The sequence below is a fragment of the Cydia strobilella genome, chromosome 6 (genome assembly GCF_947568885.1).
Source record: "Cydia strobilella chromosome 6, ilCydStro3.1, whole genome shotgun sequence".
Lineage (NCBI taxonomy): Eukaryota > Metazoa > Arthropoda > Insecta > Lepidoptera > Tortricidae > Cydia > Cydia strobilella.
In genome coordinates, this window is record NC_086046.1 from 11,512,118 (window position 1) to 11,534,219 (window position 22,102).

The 22,102-nt window shown below is 35.8% G+C and overlaps 2 protein-coding genes across 2 annotated transcripts; both read left to right on the top strand.

Annotated features, from left to right (window-relative positions):
- Window positions 1–665: 665 nt before the first annotated feature.
- LOC134742118 (uncharacterized) lies at window positions 666–11,265 on the top strand. The gene is made up of 5 exons (XM_063675079.1): window positions 666–820; window positions 4,640–4,764; window positions 6,823–7,005; window positions 9,521–9,649; window positions 11,137–11,265. Exons 1-5 carry the CDS (start codon window positions 679–681, stop codon window positions 11,209–11,211), a joined length of 654 nt encoding a protein of 217 aa, XP_063531149.1. The 5' UTR covers window positions 666–678; the 3' UTR covers window positions 11,212–11,265.
- A 3,240-nt stretch (window positions 11,266–14,505) lies between these two features.
- On the top strand, window positions 14,506–20,360 carry LOC134742120 (protein singles bar). Its single transcript, XM_063675080.1, has 4 exons — window positions 14,506–14,925; window positions 16,934–17,116; window positions 17,446–17,586; window positions 20,189–20,360. The coding sequence occupies exons 1-4, from the start codon at window positions 14,773–14,775 to the stop codon at window positions 20,264–20,266; spliced, it is 555 nt and encodes a 184-aa protein (XP_063531150.1). The 5' UTR covers window positions 14,506–14,772; the 3' UTR covers window positions 20,267–20,360.
- The last annotated feature ends 1,742 nt before the right edge of the window (window positions 20,361–22,102 follow it).

The following is a 22,102-nucleotide window of genomic DNA, read 5'->3' on the forward strand; positions in this document are numbered from 1 at the left end:
ATAATAAAAAATAAATAGATAATATATTGATATAAAATTGTATCAACAACTTATAACAAGTACTTTCCGAGTCTAGTGGTCTAATATAAGGTTTCTAAGAAACATTGTGACCAATTTATGAAATATTGTTTGTCATTCGGAATACGTTTCGCCGGTGACATCAGAGGATTGACCTCAGTTCGTATTTACGCAACGAGTGATATCATAAGAGCTGAAGCTGACTAACATATACCATTCGCTTGACGGGGAGTGATAGCTAATAAAAATAGCCCTACAGTGAAAACCATGAAGAATGGAGGAATCCGTTACATCCTTTGGGTCAGGATCTGTAAAAAACGAAAATTAATAACGGTAAGGATTTAAAAATAACATTTTCTTAAAAAATCAACTAAGTAACTACTTTAAAATACAAGAATAAAAAAATGGTTATAGTTCACCCGCCGGATGGCAAGCAGACTATGTGAAGATGTTAAACCCTGCGTCTACACACGCGCGTGTCCTGTCCCTGAGCTGCATTGCGTTTCCCGTAGGCCTTGACTCATATTTTCCTATATACAACAGACACCAGAGATCAACTAGCACGTTTAAACCGAATGTCGGCAGGTTTTTCACCACAAACTATCCTAAAGGTAAATCAGTAAGTAATAAATTCCATGTTATTGTAAGGTTGGGTTGGGCATGAGTATTGGTCCGCGAAGACGCACGCGCGTCGCAAACAGTGAGTCAGTGCCGCCAGTCGGTCGCAGAACTCGCTCGGGAAAACGTTCCTCGGCATTTCGCTTGCTTTGTTTTAATAATTGTGTCATACGACGAGAAAAAGGTAGGTACCTATCTATTGGTTTATTCTTATTCTCCGTGTTTTTTGAAAATCTTTATTATGTGTTTTTCACAGTAATTTTTTTTACAAATAGTAAAAGTCATAAAACTTATATGTATATTCAGGGACCTCTAATGTATTAGGACCTCGGGCTCGGGTCTAGCGGCTGAGGGTTCTCTTATTGATTATATCGTGGATGTCTCGATGAGGTCTCCTCTCGCTTTCGGCTTGAAGTGTGGGCAGCTTCAGTATCTTTAGCCTAAATATGTAATCATTTTCGCTAATAACATAAACTATATTATTTTTTTATCATAGAAAGTATACATAATATAGTATCTTTAATACCTACTTCATAATTAATAATGAAACATATAACATATGCAAATCTTTTGAAGTTTTTCGACAAAAGGCATAAACCTGGGATGTTTGTTTATAGGTTTAGTTGACTTACTTATATTATAAGGGTGGGTTATATAGGTAATTATAAGGGTGTATTCGCCGCGTTTAAATACAACTAAGTGTATATATATATCTGCATCAACAATGTAATACCTACCTACGTAGGTATATGTATACTTGTATGTATAGGTCACAGCAAGACAGTTTTTTTTTGTGTGTGAGCACACGATAGGGTACTATCTCAAAACAACCCTTTTATATGAAAACAGTATATTTGAGTACGTATTGAAGGTTTTCGCTATTCAAATTAGCCACCGTGTATTTATCATGCTATTCATGCTTCACTAGAATCGCGAGATTGTTTTGGCAGGTAGGAGTTCCTTAAATATATGTGTACTACCTACACCATGCAGTTTATATAGATACCAGGTGAAGCTGAAGCGTGTATAAACTTATAAACTGTCTATATGTTCGTGTAAAGGTACCTATATATATCGCGAATCCGTGCCGTGAATGCTAACCGATATGAAAAGCCTATGCATTTAGCTGCCGTATATTTAGTTCTCACATCTAGTTGTTTCATTCAAGGTCAATTGACCACTGAAAGCTTCAATTTTACTAGGATTCTAAAATAAGCTCTCCGGTCACTGTTTATAGTGCATACCTATAAGTATACTTATTTATTCGCAAGAGCAAGCGGCCTCGGCACACAAACAGAGGACACATTAAGAAAGCTTACTGAGCGTATCGCCACTAGGCAACCAGTGTTAATATGACTTGAAATTGCTTATACTTGTTACGGTTTCCTGGATCAAGGTATACAAGTTAAGCTGAACTGTATATACCTATATATATATATATATATATATATATATATATATATATATATATATATATATATATAGATATAGGTCGGTGTGGTCTCATGGCCTGCCAACACGTTGACCTAAACGCCCATATTGGGAGAGGATGAGAGACGTATGTGCGTATGCGTATCTACATCGACTTTAATTACTCCGCTTACCATTTTGTGAGGGCGTGGGTGGATTTTGTGTACAGTATATGGGAGTGATTACAAACGCTCCTTCCTGTCGAATTACGTAAGCTGTAGGTATAAAAATGCAACGCGAAAATATTCTGCTCATTTGTATTCACGTCGTATTTAAGCATATTTTTTATGTAGTAACCATACACATATATATTACTTCGTAAAGACTGGCCTTACGAGCACTATAAATGGGGCCGATACATTGGAGTCAAAATCGAATTTAGTTACACCAGCGCGCTCAGTCGTGTCATGTGGCGAATCGCGCAGTGGAAAGGCGTCACCATTGTTTTTTTTTATGATTACTAAAAAGAGAAGTATATTAATTATTGCTACTTATCTGCCAAACTGCATAGCAGTTTGTTGGCAGAAAACTTATGCAACAAAGTATAAGAGTATGCATACAATTCCGAACGAACACCGACGCCTTTCCACTGCGAAATCCGCCACACGACTGAGCGCGCTGGTGTAACTAAATGCGATTTTGACTCCAATGTATCGGCCCCATTCGTAGTGCTCGTAAGGCCAGTCTTTACAAAGTAATATATATGTCTATGGTAGTAACTCAATTGATAATAGGGATATACAATACTTTTGATAGATATAAAATAAAATTGTGTAATAACTTTACTTTCACATATTTTATAAACTGTCATCTCATATGATCAATTTAGGTACCTAGTTCTTTATATATGTTATGGAACTTATGACCAAGTGATAAATGGGGCATTTTTCATTAAAAAAAAATATTATTACTTATTTAAATATATTTACACGGCATCACAGCATAGGCCAATACACCGAATAATTAAACTAGTTACAGGTATACAAATACAAAATATATATAAAGTAAAATACAGATAGTCATATTAAGTCAAATGCAAGTGCTGGAAAGCCTCTATCATCCTTCATCTCACAAAACCTCAGACACTCATAATGCCGGGCATTATGAAAAATGACCAATATGAGATCGCAATTTGATAATGACTCTTCAAATAATTAAATTGCCCAGGCATTATACATAATGTCTATCACTTATTGGACAGAGTAATAATAGTTATTTGTTATACAAGGGTGCAAAGTTGTATTTTACCCGCGAGTGTTTCAACACACGAGAAGTAAAATACATTTGCGCCCGTGTATAACACAAAACTTTTCACCTCACTATAGCGAGGAAAATGCAACATCCACAGGCGTTAGATCATCTTCATCACTGGAATCACTCATTTCTTTACTATATTATAACAGAAAACTCTGGAAGTTGTGTATTTTTACGCGAGTCGGTGAGAAAAGTTTTTAAGTAAAAAATTTGTTGACAATGTTGACATTTCTGACGTATGAAATGTCAACGATGCGTTTTGAAATTGCATCGACTCAACGCATGCGTTCAGAAGTATATTTAACATCATTATAAAAAAACAAACGTTTCTTATGGAATTTTAAGGTTTATGACTTAAAATCATTAAATAAAGCTAAATTTGGTATTTTTCATTAGATTCTCAAACCATTTATTTAATGATAATTAATATCGAACGAATCATTATCATAAACGATTTACGTTTTGGTATTTGTCAAGCTACTTAAACACGCTCTATCCAAGGTCAAATTACTTTCCCTACTAGTGGATAAAACGCGTTTTTCCCCGCTTGTATTGAAGGATAAAAGACAACTTTCCGAGCTAGTGAGGGGAAAAAACATGTATTATTGTCATTATTTTCATTTATGACATTAAACCTAAATTGAAATCGCAAATAATATACAATTCCTTCGTTTCCTGAGACATGGACCTATATTTGGACTTGGAGCGAGAAGTTCTACATTTGGAGCTCTTAGCAGTTAGAAGTTAGAACTAAGTAAAAGTCAAATTAAAAATATGTAACACAAAAAATATAAAATGTTAAACATCTGAGGGGGTCATCCGAGAAGAAGTCCCAGTCCGGTTCTAAGAGTAACACTAGTCGGCTCTAAGGACCAATGGCTTGTGATCATCAATTCCTGTCTAACTACAAAAGATAAAAAGTTTTAAACTTTATTTAACTTTTGATGATATCGATTAAGTTACAAAATGATGGTTTCTTTATCAATGGTGATAAAAGAACATGCTTTTATATTTTTACATTCTTTACTGATCAATTAGTTTTTCGGTACTATAAACATTTATTAAAAAAAGACTAGATATACAAATTCACTGTGCGTAAGACCCTACTTTTATATTCGCAACATTAATCCCGATCGCATCCACATGTGTAAGACAAAGTGTCTACGACACGACTTTATCTCCTCCTACATATTTGGCCATCCATCTTCTTTCGTGAGAGTTGACGTTGGTAATGTTTCCATTGAAGTAATTTTAGTAATTAGTGTAACTGCTATTCCAGGTGCCGACATGTCGCACTCGGTTACCATCACACGAACCACCACCACCACGAGCGGCGGCTCCGCGCTCTTCGTCAACACCGGCTACCTGCGGACGCTGCCCGGCCTGCTCAAGCTTGCTGAACTGGTAATGAGATCCACCTATCAATTTTTGTCAGCGACGTGACGCGTATTGCTACTCAGCTACTCAAAAAAACTGCAAAAAATGTAGGATATAAAACTCAGTTATCATGGAAAGTATCGGCGTATGAGCTTAGGTAGTAAAAATATGGTTCGATACCCAACACTTTTCTGAATTTGCACTAGAGTGCTAGAGGTGACGAGAGATGAACGAAATCCACATTTGGGAAAATCATGTGCCTACCGAAATTGCTTCGTCATTTACAATGTTCGTTATTTAGTCACAAATGTTAATTGCTATTTAATTTTCACAATAATTAAAGCTGCGTAAAGTAGAAAGAAGGACGTAAAATGAAATACCTTTATTATTTAAATAGGTGATTTGCTTGGAATTATTATACATCATAAACAAACCTAGTTTGGAGACTTTATAGGTAGAGCTGTTCAAGTAAAAAGGCAAAATCATATATGGAGGTATATTAACCGTATATTACTAGCTCAAATTTGATACCTAAATAAATATACAACTTTTTTTACATTGACGTGACTTTTTACATGACTAACACGATTCATTGTCAATATTGGCCTACTCAAGTTTTACGAGTTTTATCATCTCTCAGATATTCTGGTCCAAACTGACCTAATTTCAGTTACGTAAATACCAGCGTTGTGCAAGCAGGAACGCATCGTTAATAATAAGGGCATCTTAACACATTCCGATCTGTGTAAAAATATGAAAAAAGTTGTCATGATATGGTATAGCTTGTACTTACAGTAGGTATTTTCTATACGCTTATTTGTAATAGTTTGTATGAAATGGTTAGCTTAGATTTTATTACTTTAGGGAGATTCGTTTCCAGAACTAGTAGTACCTACTGTTTTTTTACAAGTATGCTATGTATTACATTCCAATTTCGCAATAAACGGTATTATATTATTTGTACCTACTTACATATTAATATCGTGAATTTTATGCCTCCTGTCATTCAAGAGATATCATGTCAGAAAACTGGCTGTAAAATAACTATAGAACTCCTCATTCTGTTTCTCCTTGAAACTGCGGTATGATGTCAACTACATACTCGTATAGTATGAGTCATCGTAAACGATTATTACCTTTATTCGACCGGTGATTATACGTCAGCACGGGTACCAATACCAATCAGACCTTTAAGGGGCCCACTGATTATCAGTCCACCGGACGATATCAGCCTGTCAGAATAAAAATCTGATAGTTCCGTACAACTGACGGGCCGATATCGTCTGGCGGACTGGTAATCAGTGGGCCCCTTTAAATTTTAGTTTCAGCGAAAACTAGCTTCTTTAGAGCTCAAAATTGAGAGTAGGTACTAGGAAATTGGCATGTCTTTTACTGCTTAGCAAGAAAACTTGCTAGCGAGTAAATATTAAGGGCTTAATATAAATTATTTAAAAAAACTAAAATTATTCAAGAGCAATTTGTTCTGTAGATGTGACATCATGGAACGTAATCTTATATTTTTTCCCAATCGGCTCATATAACATTTAAGAATTACTTATTATTTAGATATGTATGTATGTACTATAAATGGTGGCGCCATAGAGCTAAATATGTATACGGCATATGGTCAATAACTGTGGGCAGATGATTGGTCAATAAATGTCTTAAATCATCATAAGGTATATAAATAGGAAAACATTCCTTATAGATTAGTCATACTCATGTTGTTAATTATTGTTAAAACGTTTGGATTTCGTCATCCAAGATATTCATATTTTTCCTATTGTGATATCTACACAAAAAAAATCATGGTTAATAAATTAAAAGTTATTTTTATTTAGTGTCGATAAAAAAACGATAGGTAGCTGAAATAAAGGGATGAACTAGGTAATATATTATTGTCTGCCACTGATTTAGGTTTTTGGGACGTCGTTTCAGTAAGAAACATTTTTAACACAAAATGTATTGAAATATCAGGTCTTAATATTGACTTTTAAGTGATGGACAACAATATAGGTTGAGTAGGTATATCCTTTTTAGTAAGTAAGTATGTACTCTATACAAAGATTTTTATTTGTTTTTCAGTTACTTGGAGCGGCATGCGTTGGCGTTATTGGATACTACCATGACACCAAGGGTTACGTTCTGCAGGCTCCTGAGCTTTTCTTCTTTCTGATGGCTGTGACGTTCATGATCGGCACGTTTTGTCTTCTCACGGCATGCCTAGTCTCCCTGTCCACGGCTTCTCTCATATCAAAGACAATCTATGTAAGTTATTCCCTGTTAGGGTTCCGTACTTCAAAACGAAAAACGGAACCCTTATAGGATCACAGGATCACTTTGTTGTCCGTCCGTCTGTCTGTCAAGACACTTTATCTCGGGAACGCGTGGAGTTGAAATTAAAACTATATACTCAGTCTACAGTCAATCAAACAAGCTTCTAAGTTAACGTAAAAAAAGATACGGCCGTTTATGCCGCAAAAAACGTATACCTATTTCGGCTATTTCGACACTTTCAAAGGGAATCAAAATTGATAGGGTACTCTACTTTCCGTTGACCTAGAACGGCTAGAACTATTGATGGCAAGTAATATCGTCTTATAGTTATTACAAGTACAGGGAAAATTCTAAAAACTTAACATTTGTAAAAAAAATAAAAGTAAGTTCAATTTAAAAGTGGAAAAATTACTGCCTTGGGTGAGACTTGAACTCACGGCCTCTGGGTTTCTGGATTTTTTCACTTTTAAATTTATTATAAGCTTAATAGCATCGTTTGCAGACGTTTCTGCTTGTAAAAAAATAATTTAAGTTCAATTTGTACGGAACCCTCGGTGGGCGAGTCCGACTCGCAATTTGCCGGTTTTTAAAACTGATTTTCTTATAATGCGACATGTGACTTAGTAGATCCTTACTAGTTTGTGTCATTAGTTAATTTAATAGATCCAAAAGAAGTTTAATAAAAGTTAGGTACTTATGTAGTTTTCGGTTATTATGAATTTACCTAATTATTACAGCCGTAAAAAGCTACCTAAATTAGTAATTTAATCTTTACATACTTATAGTGTTTTTTCAGAAGATGCATAGGTACCTTTTATTAGAATAAGTAACATAAATTTGTATTTTTTAGGACTCCGTACCTCAAAAGGAAAAAACTGAACCCTTATAGGATCACTCGTGTCTGTCTGTCTGTCCATCTGTCACAGACTAATTTTTTCCGAAACCACTGGACCAATAAGTTGAAATTTGGTACACATATGTAAGTTTGTGACCCAAAGACGGACATGTAACGTAAACAAATGAATTTTAAACATGGGGGCATTTTGGGGGGTAAATGAGACAACTAAAAAGTAAAGTTTTTCAAACTATATTACGTTACAATATCAAATGAAAGAACTCATTGTGAGAATATCAAATATATTTTTTGTATAATTTTAGGATAAGCAGTGTAGCGGTTATTCAAGAAAATAGGCAAAAAATAACCATACCCCCCTTTATCTCCGAAACTACTGTATCGTAAACAAATGAATTTTAAGGGTTCCCTTTGTTTGACATAATTATTGAAAGTCATAATGTAATGATTGTCATATTATCATTAGTCATAATTCTGTAACCGTTAACTTTTCAGGATTTTCCTCAGGTTATCCTATAGATAGGTTAGGTTAGGTTTGTTTTATGGCAATCCTGAAAAGTTACTCGTTTCTGAGAAAAACCAAATTATGACTAACGAAAATGTGGACAAACAATACATTATGACTATGACAACTATATGGGAAACAATATAGACCCGAATTTTAAACATGGGGCCACTTTTGTGGTAAATGAGAAAATTAAAAAATAAAGTTTTTAGTATTTACTATATCGTGTTACATATCAAATGAAAGAGCGTTCATAAGTTATTTTTTTAAGAATGTAGCCAAAAAATTACTATTCGCCACCCCCCCCCCTTTATCTCCAAAACTACTAGGCCTAAAATTTAAAAACAAAATACAAAAAAATGTTCTTTACCTACTTATAGATGACAGGAAAACCTATTAGAAATGTGCAGTCAAGCGTGAGTCGGACTTAATTACTTAGTTTTGATCCGACCCCTATGGGTTTTTTAATAACACGACACTCACGTTTCACATATAAAAATACATTGTTAAAAATTGTGTAATGTACCCTTGAAACGCGAGCCGGACACGCACTTGCTCGGTTTTTTTTCTTTCGGAGCGATTATTTCCGAAATTATTCACTTTATCAATTAATGGTTGTTGAAGACCCGTATTCGTTTTGAAAGACCTATCCAACCATAACCCACATCATTGGATTAAAGCGAAAAAAAAACCATTTTGTATGGGAGGTTGGGAGGTACCCTAAAACAGTTTTTTTGTAGTTTTTATTTTAACGTTCTATCGCCAATCGCCATGCATGATTTATGTATTATGTCAAATTGCAGCTTTCTAGCTGAGCAAAGCAGTACTAGTTGACTACGGAACCAAAAAAAATGGCAGACATTTAAATCAGTGGCATTAGAAAATATAATTGAAAATTTGTTTTGTTTTAGAATCGAACGAAATAAAACAAAAGCAACTCTGTTCCATTTAATTATGATTTGAATTTCATTGTACGTAATTACTGATTAGTACTAGGTAGTATTAGGACGGCGGGACGCTAAAAGTTAAGCATGGGGTCTTTCTACCCTATACCGTAGTGAACGAGTTAAACATTAAAAATCCTGATCGTTTTCTCTAAACCTTTCCTTTTCTATTTCGTATCTTGAAAAATTTGGTTTAATTTTCAGGAGGTGATATACCACGGGTTGGCCTGTATCCTGTACTTAGCAGCAAGCCTCACGTTATTGATAGAAGTCAATAGGCACAAAAATGCTTACGGTTATAGAAGCTATTACGAGCCGTATTTAGCCGCTTCGGTAAGTTGACACGTTACCTATTTCATCGATATATCTCAAACTAGTTGACTGTTAGTGCGGCCTGGTTGACGCCGTATGCTGCGTCACTTTTCAGTTTGTCTGTGCCATGCCATGTCTCAGACATGCTATTAAGAAATATGTGAGCCATGAGCGGCGTCACAATGCTTATTATGGAAAGTCGGAATGGTTTCCGATTTATCTAACGTTATCTAGTATCAGCATCAGCGTCTGTAGGTTCAATACACTGCCTACGGATGCTGTTTGGGGCATTTACTTATTGTACCAAGTAATAATAGGTATATTTCATCAATAAAGCGTAATTTGGTGGAAAACGGGTGCTTTATACATATATCTACGTTATGTCAAATTCCATTTGTAAAATCAAATTTTTCATAGAATTGTATGATGTATTTATAAATAACATGTTTTTTTTAATAAAAGTAGATTTATATACCTTCATATACAGGATGGCTAAATTGAATTGAATTGAATTATCATTTATTCACAGAACATATGGTAAAAAATAAGTGCTTTCCCGTTGCCAGGGAGGTTTTGGGATTATACTGAGCAACTTTTACTATGGGACCAACCCCGAAAAAAATGAATAGAAAATGGACCAACCAAATTTTTTTTCCCCTCACTAGCTCGGAAAGCCGTCTTTTATCCTTTAAAACAAGCGGGGAAAAACGCATTATCCACTAGTGGGGAAAGTAATTTGACCTTGGATGGAGCGTGTTTAAGTAGCTTTTGACAGATAACAAAACGTAAAACGCTCATAATAATGGTTCGTTCGATATTTATTATCATTAAATAAATGGTTTGAGAATTTAATAAAAAATACCAAATTTGGCTTTATTTAATGATTTTAAGTCATAAACCATAAGAAACATCTGTTTTTTTAAATTATGTTGAATGTAATTCTGAACGCACAAGTTGAGTCGATGCAATTTCAAAACGCATCGTCAGAAATGTCAACATTGTCAACAAAAATTTTCTTACCGGCTCCGACACGTAAAAATGCACAACTTCCAGAGTTTTCTGTTATAATATCGTATTATCGTAAAAAAACTAGTGATTCCAGTGATGAAGATGATCTAACGCCTGTGGATGTTGCACTTTCCTCGCTATAGTGAGAGGAAAAGTTTTGTGTTACACACGGGTGCAAATGTATTTTACTTCTCGTGTGTTGAAACACTCGCTAAGCTCAGGATTCTATTTTAGAACCACTCGCTACGCTCGTGGTTCAACTATAGAATCCTTTCGCTTGCTCGTGTATCAATTCCACACTCGCGGGCAAAATACAACTTTGCACCCTTGTATAACAAATAACTATTTCGCGATTTCGGGGTTGGTCCCATAGTAAAAGTTGCTCAGTAATATAATCCCAAAATCTCCCTGGCAACGGGAATGCACTTATTTTTTAACCAGCCTGTATATACTGTGTCTAATTCCTTTATTTTTCTGATGTCACCGGTTTTTATTTTCAGATAATGGGACTGGTTTTGGCTGCACTGTATTTGATCAGCACGTTTTTGGCGAATCGTTCGTACCGTGGAATTTAAATTTTAAGTCACAATAAAGATATTATTCAGGATGTCTGTACAATACAAACACAATAGTGCGTTCCATAACAATCTTAATTTCTAAGATACCCACTATGCCTTGCTATGAATGTTAAAGTTATAAAGTTAATAGGTAGGTTAACAAGTACGATATGATATGCAAATTCAAGGATACAAATATTTCTTTATTATATTTGGACATTAAAAAATGTTGAATATTGGCGATATAATAGTACATTTCGATGCTAGTGCGGAAAGTATGTCATTATTTTATGAGTACCGAGATATCTTGCCACGAGCCGCAGGTGAGTGGCAAGACTCGGGACGAGTGAAGAATGACATTTCCGCACGTGTATCGAACGACGTTTTTTTAATACAGTTGCGAAAAAATAAGAAAAACAACAAGTAAGGAATTCGAAACTTTCTTATTATTAATTCTGTGACATCATTGACATTGACATTACGATGAGGTGTTTTTTTAGCTGGATGTTATTATTATTGAACCCACTTCAATGAAAGATTTTTTTTTAAATGCATGTTCTATAAGACAGAAACAATTGTTAATATAAAACATTGTACTATTATTACCTAAATATCGTTAATTACGATTATTTGTGTATCGTACATTTATAAAAACAATATCGAATGTTGCCTTTGGAAACTTAAAGCAGAAAGAAAAAACGCCTCTTCTTTGACATGCGTTCCGTTCTATTCAGACAACTTATTAAGAACGGTTTTTCAATATTCAATAAAAAAAATTGACGTGTTATAATGATGAAGAGGTAATTAATAAAATATGAAATATGTATATTTTTCGTATTCTTACATTAACAGTAAGTTTTTATGTTGATTACGACTTTTAAAGGAAACTAATATTAATCAGTAGTCAAGAATTGGAACAAGCATAAATTTAAAAAAATTTAAAAAGTAAAAAGCACTAGTTCGCGAAAACCAACTTTCCGCACGCTAAACAGCTACGTAAAGTAGCACTTTTTGAGCAACTGTATTAAAAATTATACTTAGGGTCTAATTTCGCATAACATATTTATTTAATAAGTTAAGGTATACATGCACTTACTAGTCAGTTAAGGGGTGTTCACTATTCTAAGGGGTGATAAAATGACAGGAGTGTTGAGTCGATGATCGATGATATCCTAATCCGGAAGTCGGACAGCTTCAGTTGGTTTTTCAAAGTCGTCGCAAATAGATAAAATAAATTGTCTAGACGGACTTGTATACAGAATTAGTAGGTAATATTCTATACGGTGCCTTACAATCTACAACGCAAGTTTCATTAGATCAGCCATATTTGTAGTGATATGTGTGATTTATAGGGTAGAAATTAAATGTTATCAGGTTATCCTGTCCAGAAAACGTTTCCCTGAACCATAAAAAAACACGCGGGACTATTTTTTGATAACTGTTTTCATTCTTGTTTATAGTTTTTTTTATTTAAAAAAACGGCCAAGAGCATGTTGGGCCCTTGGGCCATGTTCAGTACCTACAGGGTTCCGTATATAGTTACCAGTTTGACGTTTTGACCCAAAACTGTTTCAAATAATCTCAGGTCACCGTACAAGTAAGTAGTATGTCAATAACCTTAAACAATGTAAGTAGGTTAAATTATACGTCTAATAAGTAATAACCATACCCTGAATTTTGGGTGCGGGAATGCTTTATACTAGCCAAAAAATAGGTAAAAACTTTCGATCTTTTACTATACACATATTTATAAATACCTACACCAAATCATTCTTGCACCCAAAACCAAAACCCCAGGGTACGCTAATAACAATTTAATTTTTAAGAACTTATTTTAAGAAAACGGATTAAGTTTACTAATTGCGTACTCAGTGGTGTAGCGTAAACTAATCTAGCCTTGGGCGAAATCGCATCTGCGAGGCCCTTCTCTTTGACTGTGCCCGAAGGGGCCTCGCGCGAGGCCCCCACTGGGGCGCGAGACCGTGGGCGACGGCCCACTTCGCCCACGCCTAGCTACGCCACTGGCGTACATACAAATATCTACACACAAAAATATTGTTGTAACACTTGTAAGTAAATACTAAAGAAGTGATCTAGACACGCGGCAGCGCGCCAAGCCAAGTTCAAAAGAAGAGAACTTAGCACTCATATAGAAATATAGATATCAATTCTTTTGCCGGCGAAGTCAACAACGACGCATAATCTTAATGTTGAACTTGGCTCTCATTTCACATTTATGTTTTTGATGGGTTATAATTTATACAATAAATGCATACAGTTATAATTTACACAATAAATGCACAAATGAGATTGTCATATTGGCAAACAATAGGTTTAAGTAAGTATCTAAATAGAGTTTTGTATATTTAATGTACCATAATTAATTTCGACAAAAAATAATACGAGTTTATCGAAATATAGGTACAGTACAGCATTTTTATATAAATCAAAACTGGTGATATTTTACTGTTTATTATAATTAATATACACTTGTGAGTGTTAAATCAGAAAATAAGTTAAAAAATATTTTAGGTAGTTAAAAACAGAATTTTATTTAACTGATTTACCTACTGCCATCGTTTAATTAGTAATACGCTGCTGAATGCCGGTAAATTAAACTTTTACCACATAATTATGATATAAGTAGGTGTGTATCTATGTATTTATGAAGATATGCAACTAGGATAATATTATGTTAAGAAATAAATAGTAGTAAGTAAATTATTCTGCCATCTGTTTACCGGATAACACTTCGTTGCTTCCAGAATAGTAGTATACCTAGTAGGTACTACACACCTAGTAGGTATTACCTACTAGGTGTGTAGTGTACCTATAAAGTTATTTATTGAAACTTTAAGATTTGATTCTAATTTTTACCACAAGCAACTAATTAAAAAATATGTTTACTACAGATTTTGCTATCGATATTGTTTAATACATGTATACTTTAATTTTAATATATTTGTACTTTCTAGTAAAATGTGATGTTTTATTATATAGATAGAGCACAACCTGCTCCTGCATTTGTCCTCAAATAAAAAAAAAATCATATTGGTGATGATCATTCGACTGCAATAAGTAACTATTACGGGGTCCGTTTAGTAGGTATACATTTAACAAGCACGTAAATTTTGCCCCACGATTGATTGTTGCCATCGTCTTTTTTCCTAAATCCTTTCATCAAGGTATTGGGGCTACCCTAATCCATAAATAGAAGTCTCCACAGCTGTAAATTCGAAGTCGCGGGTGTTCGTCCAGTTATTTTTACACTCCCGGCACGCTCCTTGCTTAGCACGAGACATATTTAAATAAGTCCCGACATTTGTTAGAGAAGGTTCACAACATCCGAAGGAGATAATAGGAAATATTTTAGTGCTTCCAATTCGAAATTAGGCCAATAGGGCGAAAGTTCGCTGAACTTGCGCGTGCGCAAAACATCTAAAAATACGTGTTGTTAATGACCGTTTGCGAAGTATTTGAACTCTCCCTTGTTTCCTGTCGGATGAGCCATAGATCGTGTCTGGACATTGTAGAGGGCAGTGTGGTGTGAAACTGGGATATTTTTCGTAATATTGTGAAATGACACGAGGCCCAACCATAGTTCGTGTTGCGCCGGGAGTCGGCGGCGGCGGCGGCGAGCGTGGCATCAAATGTTGTTGCTGCCGCTGCTGTGAGTGCCTCAACTTGGGCTACCTCACTTCGCAACATGGATTGATAAAACTTGCTGAAGCGGTAAGTACATATTTCTTAAAAAAGAATAAGCAGCACATTTCGGTGAGCGGTGCAATGTTTAAAATTCAACCCGCATTATAAATAAGTGACAACAACCACACTTATTGATATGTCGGTATAAACATACCATATTTTCCTGATTTTAAGCGACACTTTCGAAATGGAAATCCTATACATATTTACTAGCACGACGAAGTCGCGTTTAGCTAAAATATCTATGAAGCAACAGGCGGGTCAATCTATCTGGAAAGCGTAGGTACTCTTCATTAGTAAGGTACAACCTCCTGTACCGCTCGCCTGTGCAGTTTGTCACTGTACCTACACAGTACTGTAGTGTAGTGTCTTCAACTTATAAATCTTATAATATATATATATACAGAATGATTCAGGAGACTTGAGCAGGATCGCATTCAGTACCTAAGTTATAAGCAACTGTTTGGTACCAGTATTTATGTGATTAACGTTAATTTATTTTTTACTGTTAAAAAAAGTTTTAATTTACTTACGACATTTATGGGCACCCTCTTTGTTTTATCCGTAACAGGTAACGAATTGAATGTCATCCGAGTCTGGGTACTTTTGAAAAATCGTATCTCACTCAGAAAGTGTGACATTTTATTTTCTTCATAATCAGTGCTGTCATAACGCTTAAAGAGATCTGAAAAATTGTCCCAATGGACAGATGCCATAAGAACCAAGAATCTTTGTTAATTCAGTGTTTTAGGGTGGCCATGATTGTAGATAATCAAATTTGTCTAGTGAAACCAAAGAGGATATAATAAGATAGAGCGGTACTGTCATAGTAAATTTTGTAACCGCTGTAAATTCACTGCCATCTATCGACATACTTTAAAACTAAAAATGAAGATTTATAAAAAAACGTTAAAATGTATTTAAATATGGATAAATGATTTTTTTATTTGCATTAATTATTTTTATGTGATTTTGACCCATGTTCTTTCACTGATATGCGTTAAAATTATAAATAACAAACGAAACCGTCAACGCCCTCTATACGAGAGTAGGCCAAAACTAGTGGCGCCCTCTGATCGAGAATCAAATTTTCGTGATTTTCGAGGCACGTTTTTTCCTTAGACTGTATCCATCTATTACGGAGTTATATCTATCTTTGGTGAAACTAACCGTGAATCATTCAAAACTCTTAAATTTGTCCTTACCAAAAAGTAACTAACAGGAAAAAAGCGTGATTGTTTTACTTAAATAGGATGGTGACATATAGACATATTGTATTTTATTTCGTAAAGACCGGCCTGCACTGCGCAATTCGCCACACGACTGAGCGCGCTGGTGTAACTAAATGCGATTTTGACTCCAATGTATCGGCCCCATTCGTAGTGCTCGTAAGGCCGGTCTTTACGAAATAAAATACAATATGTCTATGTCACCATCCTATTTAAGTAAAACAATCACGCTTTTTTCCTGTTAGTTACTTTTTGGTAAGTTGGTCTATGGATGGTGAACGATTCCTTAACATTTACTGGTTGTGTAGGCTTAGTCCTGCCATAGAGTAACTTATACTAGAGCGGTACTGTCATAGTAAATTTTGTAACCCCAGTAAATTCACTGCCATCTAACGACACACTTTAAAACTAAAATTGAAGATTTGTAAAAATACGATAAAATGTATTTAAATATAGATAAATGATTTTTTTATTTGCATTAATTATTTTGATGATTTTGACCCATGTTCTTTCACTGATATGCGTAAAAATTGTTAAATAACAAACGAAACCGTCAACGCCATCTATACGACTGTAGGCTAAAACTAGTAGCGCCCTCTGAACGAGAATCAAATTTTCTTGATTTTCGAGGCACGTTTTTTCCTTAGACTGTATCCATCTATTACGGAGTTATATCTATCTTTGGTCCTGCTCATGAATCATATAAGTACCTAGATATCCACAGAATTTATGTTTGTACAGACTCAGTTAAGCTGGCTTTGAACAAATGTCTAAAGCCAACTGCCAACAACATTGCTCGTATACAGATGCTAGGCGGACTGTGCCAGAGTTTGCTGGTGAAGTACGGCATGTCGGCAGCCGGCACGCTCGGCTCGGCCTTCCACGGGTTCCTCACCACCGCCTCGGCCTGCCTGCTTACCACTGCACTCCTCATCGCCTGCTACGTGCTGTCGTCTAACTCGCAGCACCTCATCAAGCAGTCCGTGTTTGTAAGTCCATATCGGCCTTACGCCCAGCTCGACCTTCTACGGGTTCCTTACCACCGCCTCGGCCTGCCTGCTTACCACCGCGCTCCTCATCGCCTGCTACGTGTTGTCGTCTAACTCGCAGCATCTCATTAAAGAGTTCGTGTTTGTAAGTACGCGATATGTGTCTAAATTGTTTAAAAATATATTTAGAATTAAAAAGAAGCATAATATATAATACTTCATTGTTAATTAAATAGGTAGGTACCTACTACTTGCATTAGGATTTTAGGATTATCCCAAAATAAATGCTCCTTTCACCAACAATTGATTGTTATGCGTGATGTCCACAGGAATGCTTGTTCAACGCGACGGCCTGCTTTCTGTACCTGTCTGCTTCATCGTACATGGGCGTGGCGGTGAACCTCTACCTCTACCCGCAGTACGCTATCATAAGCATGTACTCTGCCTACCCAGCCATGACTGCAGTCTATGTAAGCATATTCTGCATCAGCACTTACCAGTTCTCGTCCTTCTTGTCTTGTCTTTTCTGTTTACTAAATGAGTACTGGGCGCGTAGCCAACGTGCCAATCGTTAACGCTCCGTAGCGTATCGTTAGACAGCGTAGTCATCTCTCTACCACTCTTCCACACTAGTGCGAAATTGACAGTTGCGTTTCGTTCGCTACGGAGCGTTAACGATTGCACGTTGGCTACGCACCCTGGAGCTTTTGCCTATCCTAAAAGTGGGCGTAGATAATCGTAGTTTATTTTACGAAGGTGAGCGTAATGCGTAGTTGATATTTGATGCTTACCTCGTGATGTTCTCCTATAGCACAGCTTGTTGTAGTGGTAATTTTTTAGGGTTCTGTAGTCAATTAGGAACCCTTATATGTAGTTTCCCCATGTCCGTCTGTCTGTCCGTCCGCGGCCTTGCTCCGTGATCGTGTGCTAGAAAGCTGAAATTTGGCATGGATATAAATCAGTTACACCGACAAAGTCGTAAAATAAAAACTATTGTTTTTTTTTAGGGTAGCTTCCCTACACGAAAAGTGGTGTTGAATTCCTTTTTCATTTGACATGCTCTGAAAGAAGGTCGTTGTTTTAAAAGGTGTGCAGAAAATGATACGTCTCTGCACTAGAGCATTTTACGTTCTAAGTACGTTTTTTTTATTTTATTGCGACAAGCAATTGAAATTTGGGTTTAAATGAATTTGTTATAAAATTTCCATTCTGATATTTAGCTCCCCATTCCATAAATAACGATATTTTTGCCTAAATTGTCAATTGAAAGTACCCTCAAGAAATACTATGAAAATTTATACTTACTAATGTTTAAAAAAAAAACACATGCATTTTACTTTCGTATTCGAAATGAAATTCCTTTTTTTCATTTCTCATGCTCTGAAAGAGGGTCATTGTTGTTCTAAAAAGTGTGCAGAAAGTGATACGTGTCTGCACTAGAGCATTTGACTTTCCAAGTACGGTTTATTTTTTATTTTTATGATAAGCAATTGAATTTTGGTTTTAAATAGATATGTTATACAATTTTTATTTTGATATTTAACTCCCCATTCCATAAATAATGATACTTTTACCTAAATCGTTAATTGAAAGTACTCACAAGAAATGCTATAAAAATTATACTTAGTCATGTTTAAAAAAGAAACACGTCTTTTACTTTCCTCGTATTCGAAATGAGTGTTTAACTCGGGTGAAAGGCATCATTTCAGCCTCGGAATATTACTAACTAACTACCTCTGCCTTTCATCTCTTGGTTAACAATCTACTATTTCGCTTGTGGGGTGTCCACACTAAGTATAGGGTTGTTGGATAGGTCTTTCAAAACGAATGTATGGGTCTTTATAGTTTGTCAAAGGACTGTCTCATTTCAAATATAGACAGAGAGAATCATACTATCTTTGCCTTACACTAGTACTAGCACCCAAAAGAAAAGGATGAGTAAAGTTTTTTTGTTCTTATTTAATTGACCATTTTATTGATAAACATAATATTTTCGGGTATAATTGCTCTGAAAGAAAAAAATATTGTGCTCCATGGGTCCAAAAATTTGAAAAAAAAAAACGTAAATTAAGCTTACTAAAGACATTCAAGGAAAGCTTTGTACATACTAACCATAAATATGAGTCTGTTAGTTACCTACTTGAAATAATAGTTATTTACGATACAAGTGCGGAAAAGAGGAAATTCGAAACGAGTGGCGATAAATTAAAACACGACCGCAGGGAGTGTTTTAAATCGACACGAGTTGCGAATTACCTATTCGCACGTGTATCGTACAATGTTTTACAGTACATATGGCTATTTAAACTTTGGACATATGCACGAAAAGTGCTCTTTTACGCACTAGTGCGAGAAATTAGCACCATATGTACTGTAAATGATATTTATTTATTAAAACTGTAGCAAAGCAAACATGATCGGTTGAGCCGTTTTTGAGTTTTTGCATAAAGTATTTTGATGGACGGGTAGAATTACGGAACCCTACACTGAGCATGGCCCGCCATGCTCTTGATGGTCGGTTTTCTTCATAAAGGATGACTCACGTTAGACGAGGCCGGAGCTTCCGGTGCTTCGTCTTCTATGGAAAGCATCACGTGATGCACCGGTCATCTGTCATAGAAAATTAAGCGCCGGAAGCTCCGTCCCGGACCCGGCCCGGTCTAACGTGAGTAATCCTTAAGTTAATTGACTTTAATAACCAAGTTTGAACGTTTAAAATTAACACTTGCACAGTCTGCCAGCCTAGCCAAGGTGACAATCGCTATCGCTACGACAACGAAACTCTTTGTGTCTCTCTATCACTTTTCCATATTAGTGCGACAGTGACAGTTGAGTTGCGTTTCGATCGCTACGGAACGTCCCAGGTAGCAAAATGACGTCAGCGACGTCATAATGACGTAATAATGCCGTCATTATGACGTCGCTGACGTCATTTTACGTCATTTTGCTACCTGGGGTGAGCGATTGGCATGTTGGCTACGCATCCAGGGCTATCTAGCTTGGTCTAACTATGAATTTTATGGTCCTATAAATTGCACCTGCTAAAATATGTACCTATTTTCTTCGTTTCAGTACATTGGAGTAGTTCTAGGAATTCTTCACGGCGTCGACGCGTACATCTCATACAAATACCTCAAAGGATATCGATGAAAATGTCACATGAATCATCGAAAAATATTTACTATATAATCGAAACTAACAACTCATTCCATATTTTATGGTTTAGCTTATAATAGTTAATAATATATGTATAATTATAAACTGAAATTGATATATGTTATGTATTAAAGAAAAAGTGACGAAGCCCTCCAGTGGTGAAGAACGGTTGTTCCCAGAGTTTTGTAATAATGTATAAGTTAAATATTATTTTCTTACTAAAACAATGAGTCTTTGCCTTCAACTTATTAATTATATTTTATTCTTTTTCGGTCCGTTAAGCTATAAGTCCTACTTCGAATTTTAATAACAAAGTACGTTTCGAATGACCATAAAGCTAAAGACACATCAACACAATTCATAACAGTAAGTATTGCACAGCAAACTTCAAATATACCCATACTTCCTTTGATCGAATATGTACAACGGAGTTAATTAATTAGGTAATTACGTAGAGAATTAAGTACCCGTATTTCCTATACGACGGTGACACTGTCAATCTGCTTTTTTCGTAATGATTAATTACCATCGGCGCAGGAGTCAAAAGGCAGAGTTTTTGCTTGTTTGATTTTGTTATTGCGCCAGCGTCGGCCGTGCCTGGCACGGTCACTACGAGGCCGCAACGTCATCTTCATTGTGTTTGTGTATCACACTTTATTCACACTAACCTACCTACAGATAACGCTTATGGTGCTAGGTGCTACGTGCTACAAACTTAAGCTAATGCATGTTATTCGTGATACTATGCGTGTTCGCGTATCTAGTTGAGTATGAACACAAAGCAATATTGGTTATTGTGTATTATGATAAGTACTTAAACATAATAATGAAATTATCGAACACCTGAATAGACTATGGGGAATAGGTACTAAGTATAAATAATTCCCATGTAGTTATATATCTTCATATACGCATGTATATATTATCCACTCATTTGAGACGAAATTAGAATTAAGTAGGTAAGAGTAGAATTTAGTATTAGTGGTTATGAGAATGGGTAATCTTGTAGTCAAACAAAAGTCGTCTGATCAAGATCACACACACAGCGACGACGCGTCTAAATATAATAGAGTTGACTTGCAAGTTTTACAACTGGACCGGCATCCAGATTCGAACAATCTGTTATTGATTTGAAATTGTTATGGAACCATAAAACTCTGTGGATCTCGCTCGTGTGAGCGCAATGTAAATCGTATCAATATTCAATATCAAATCAATGATAGATTTTTATTACCTGAGTGCCGCTACTTGTCTTAAATGTAGTTTACGCAGTTGATAAAATGGGTAAAATTTGTAGTTGTTGATACATATTTGCATACAATATGTGGTGCAACTGGCAGGTTACGTTTGTTTAGGTTAGTTCAAGCTCATGTTCTTCCTATTTTAGGCGGTAGGTGCTGATACAAATACTCTTCTATTCCTGTCAATATCAGTTTTAACGGTAAAAACTGCTGTCGTCAGTTGTATTTACTGCTAAGGTCTTCTTAGCTAAAGGCGTGACAGTCTCGAGTTAGGTAGCTTTCCCCATCGCCGGAGGAGGGAAAGTGGGGCATAGGCGGCGCGGGCGCAGCCTAGGCATCCGGCGGCGACATACTTGCCATGACTATTAAGTCTTAACTAATTTAAAGAAGTATGTAGTTATCTACTGTAGTTTAAAATTAAGTCAGTTACCTTATTTTGCTATAAACACCCCGGGCGTTTAATTATTAATGAACGTTTCCACAACACGTTGTTCGTGCATAAGTCTTAATTACTCTCCCTATACGACCAATGCCCACCAATTTTCGACTTTACATACGAACGTTGCGGACTGTACCCATACTGTACGAT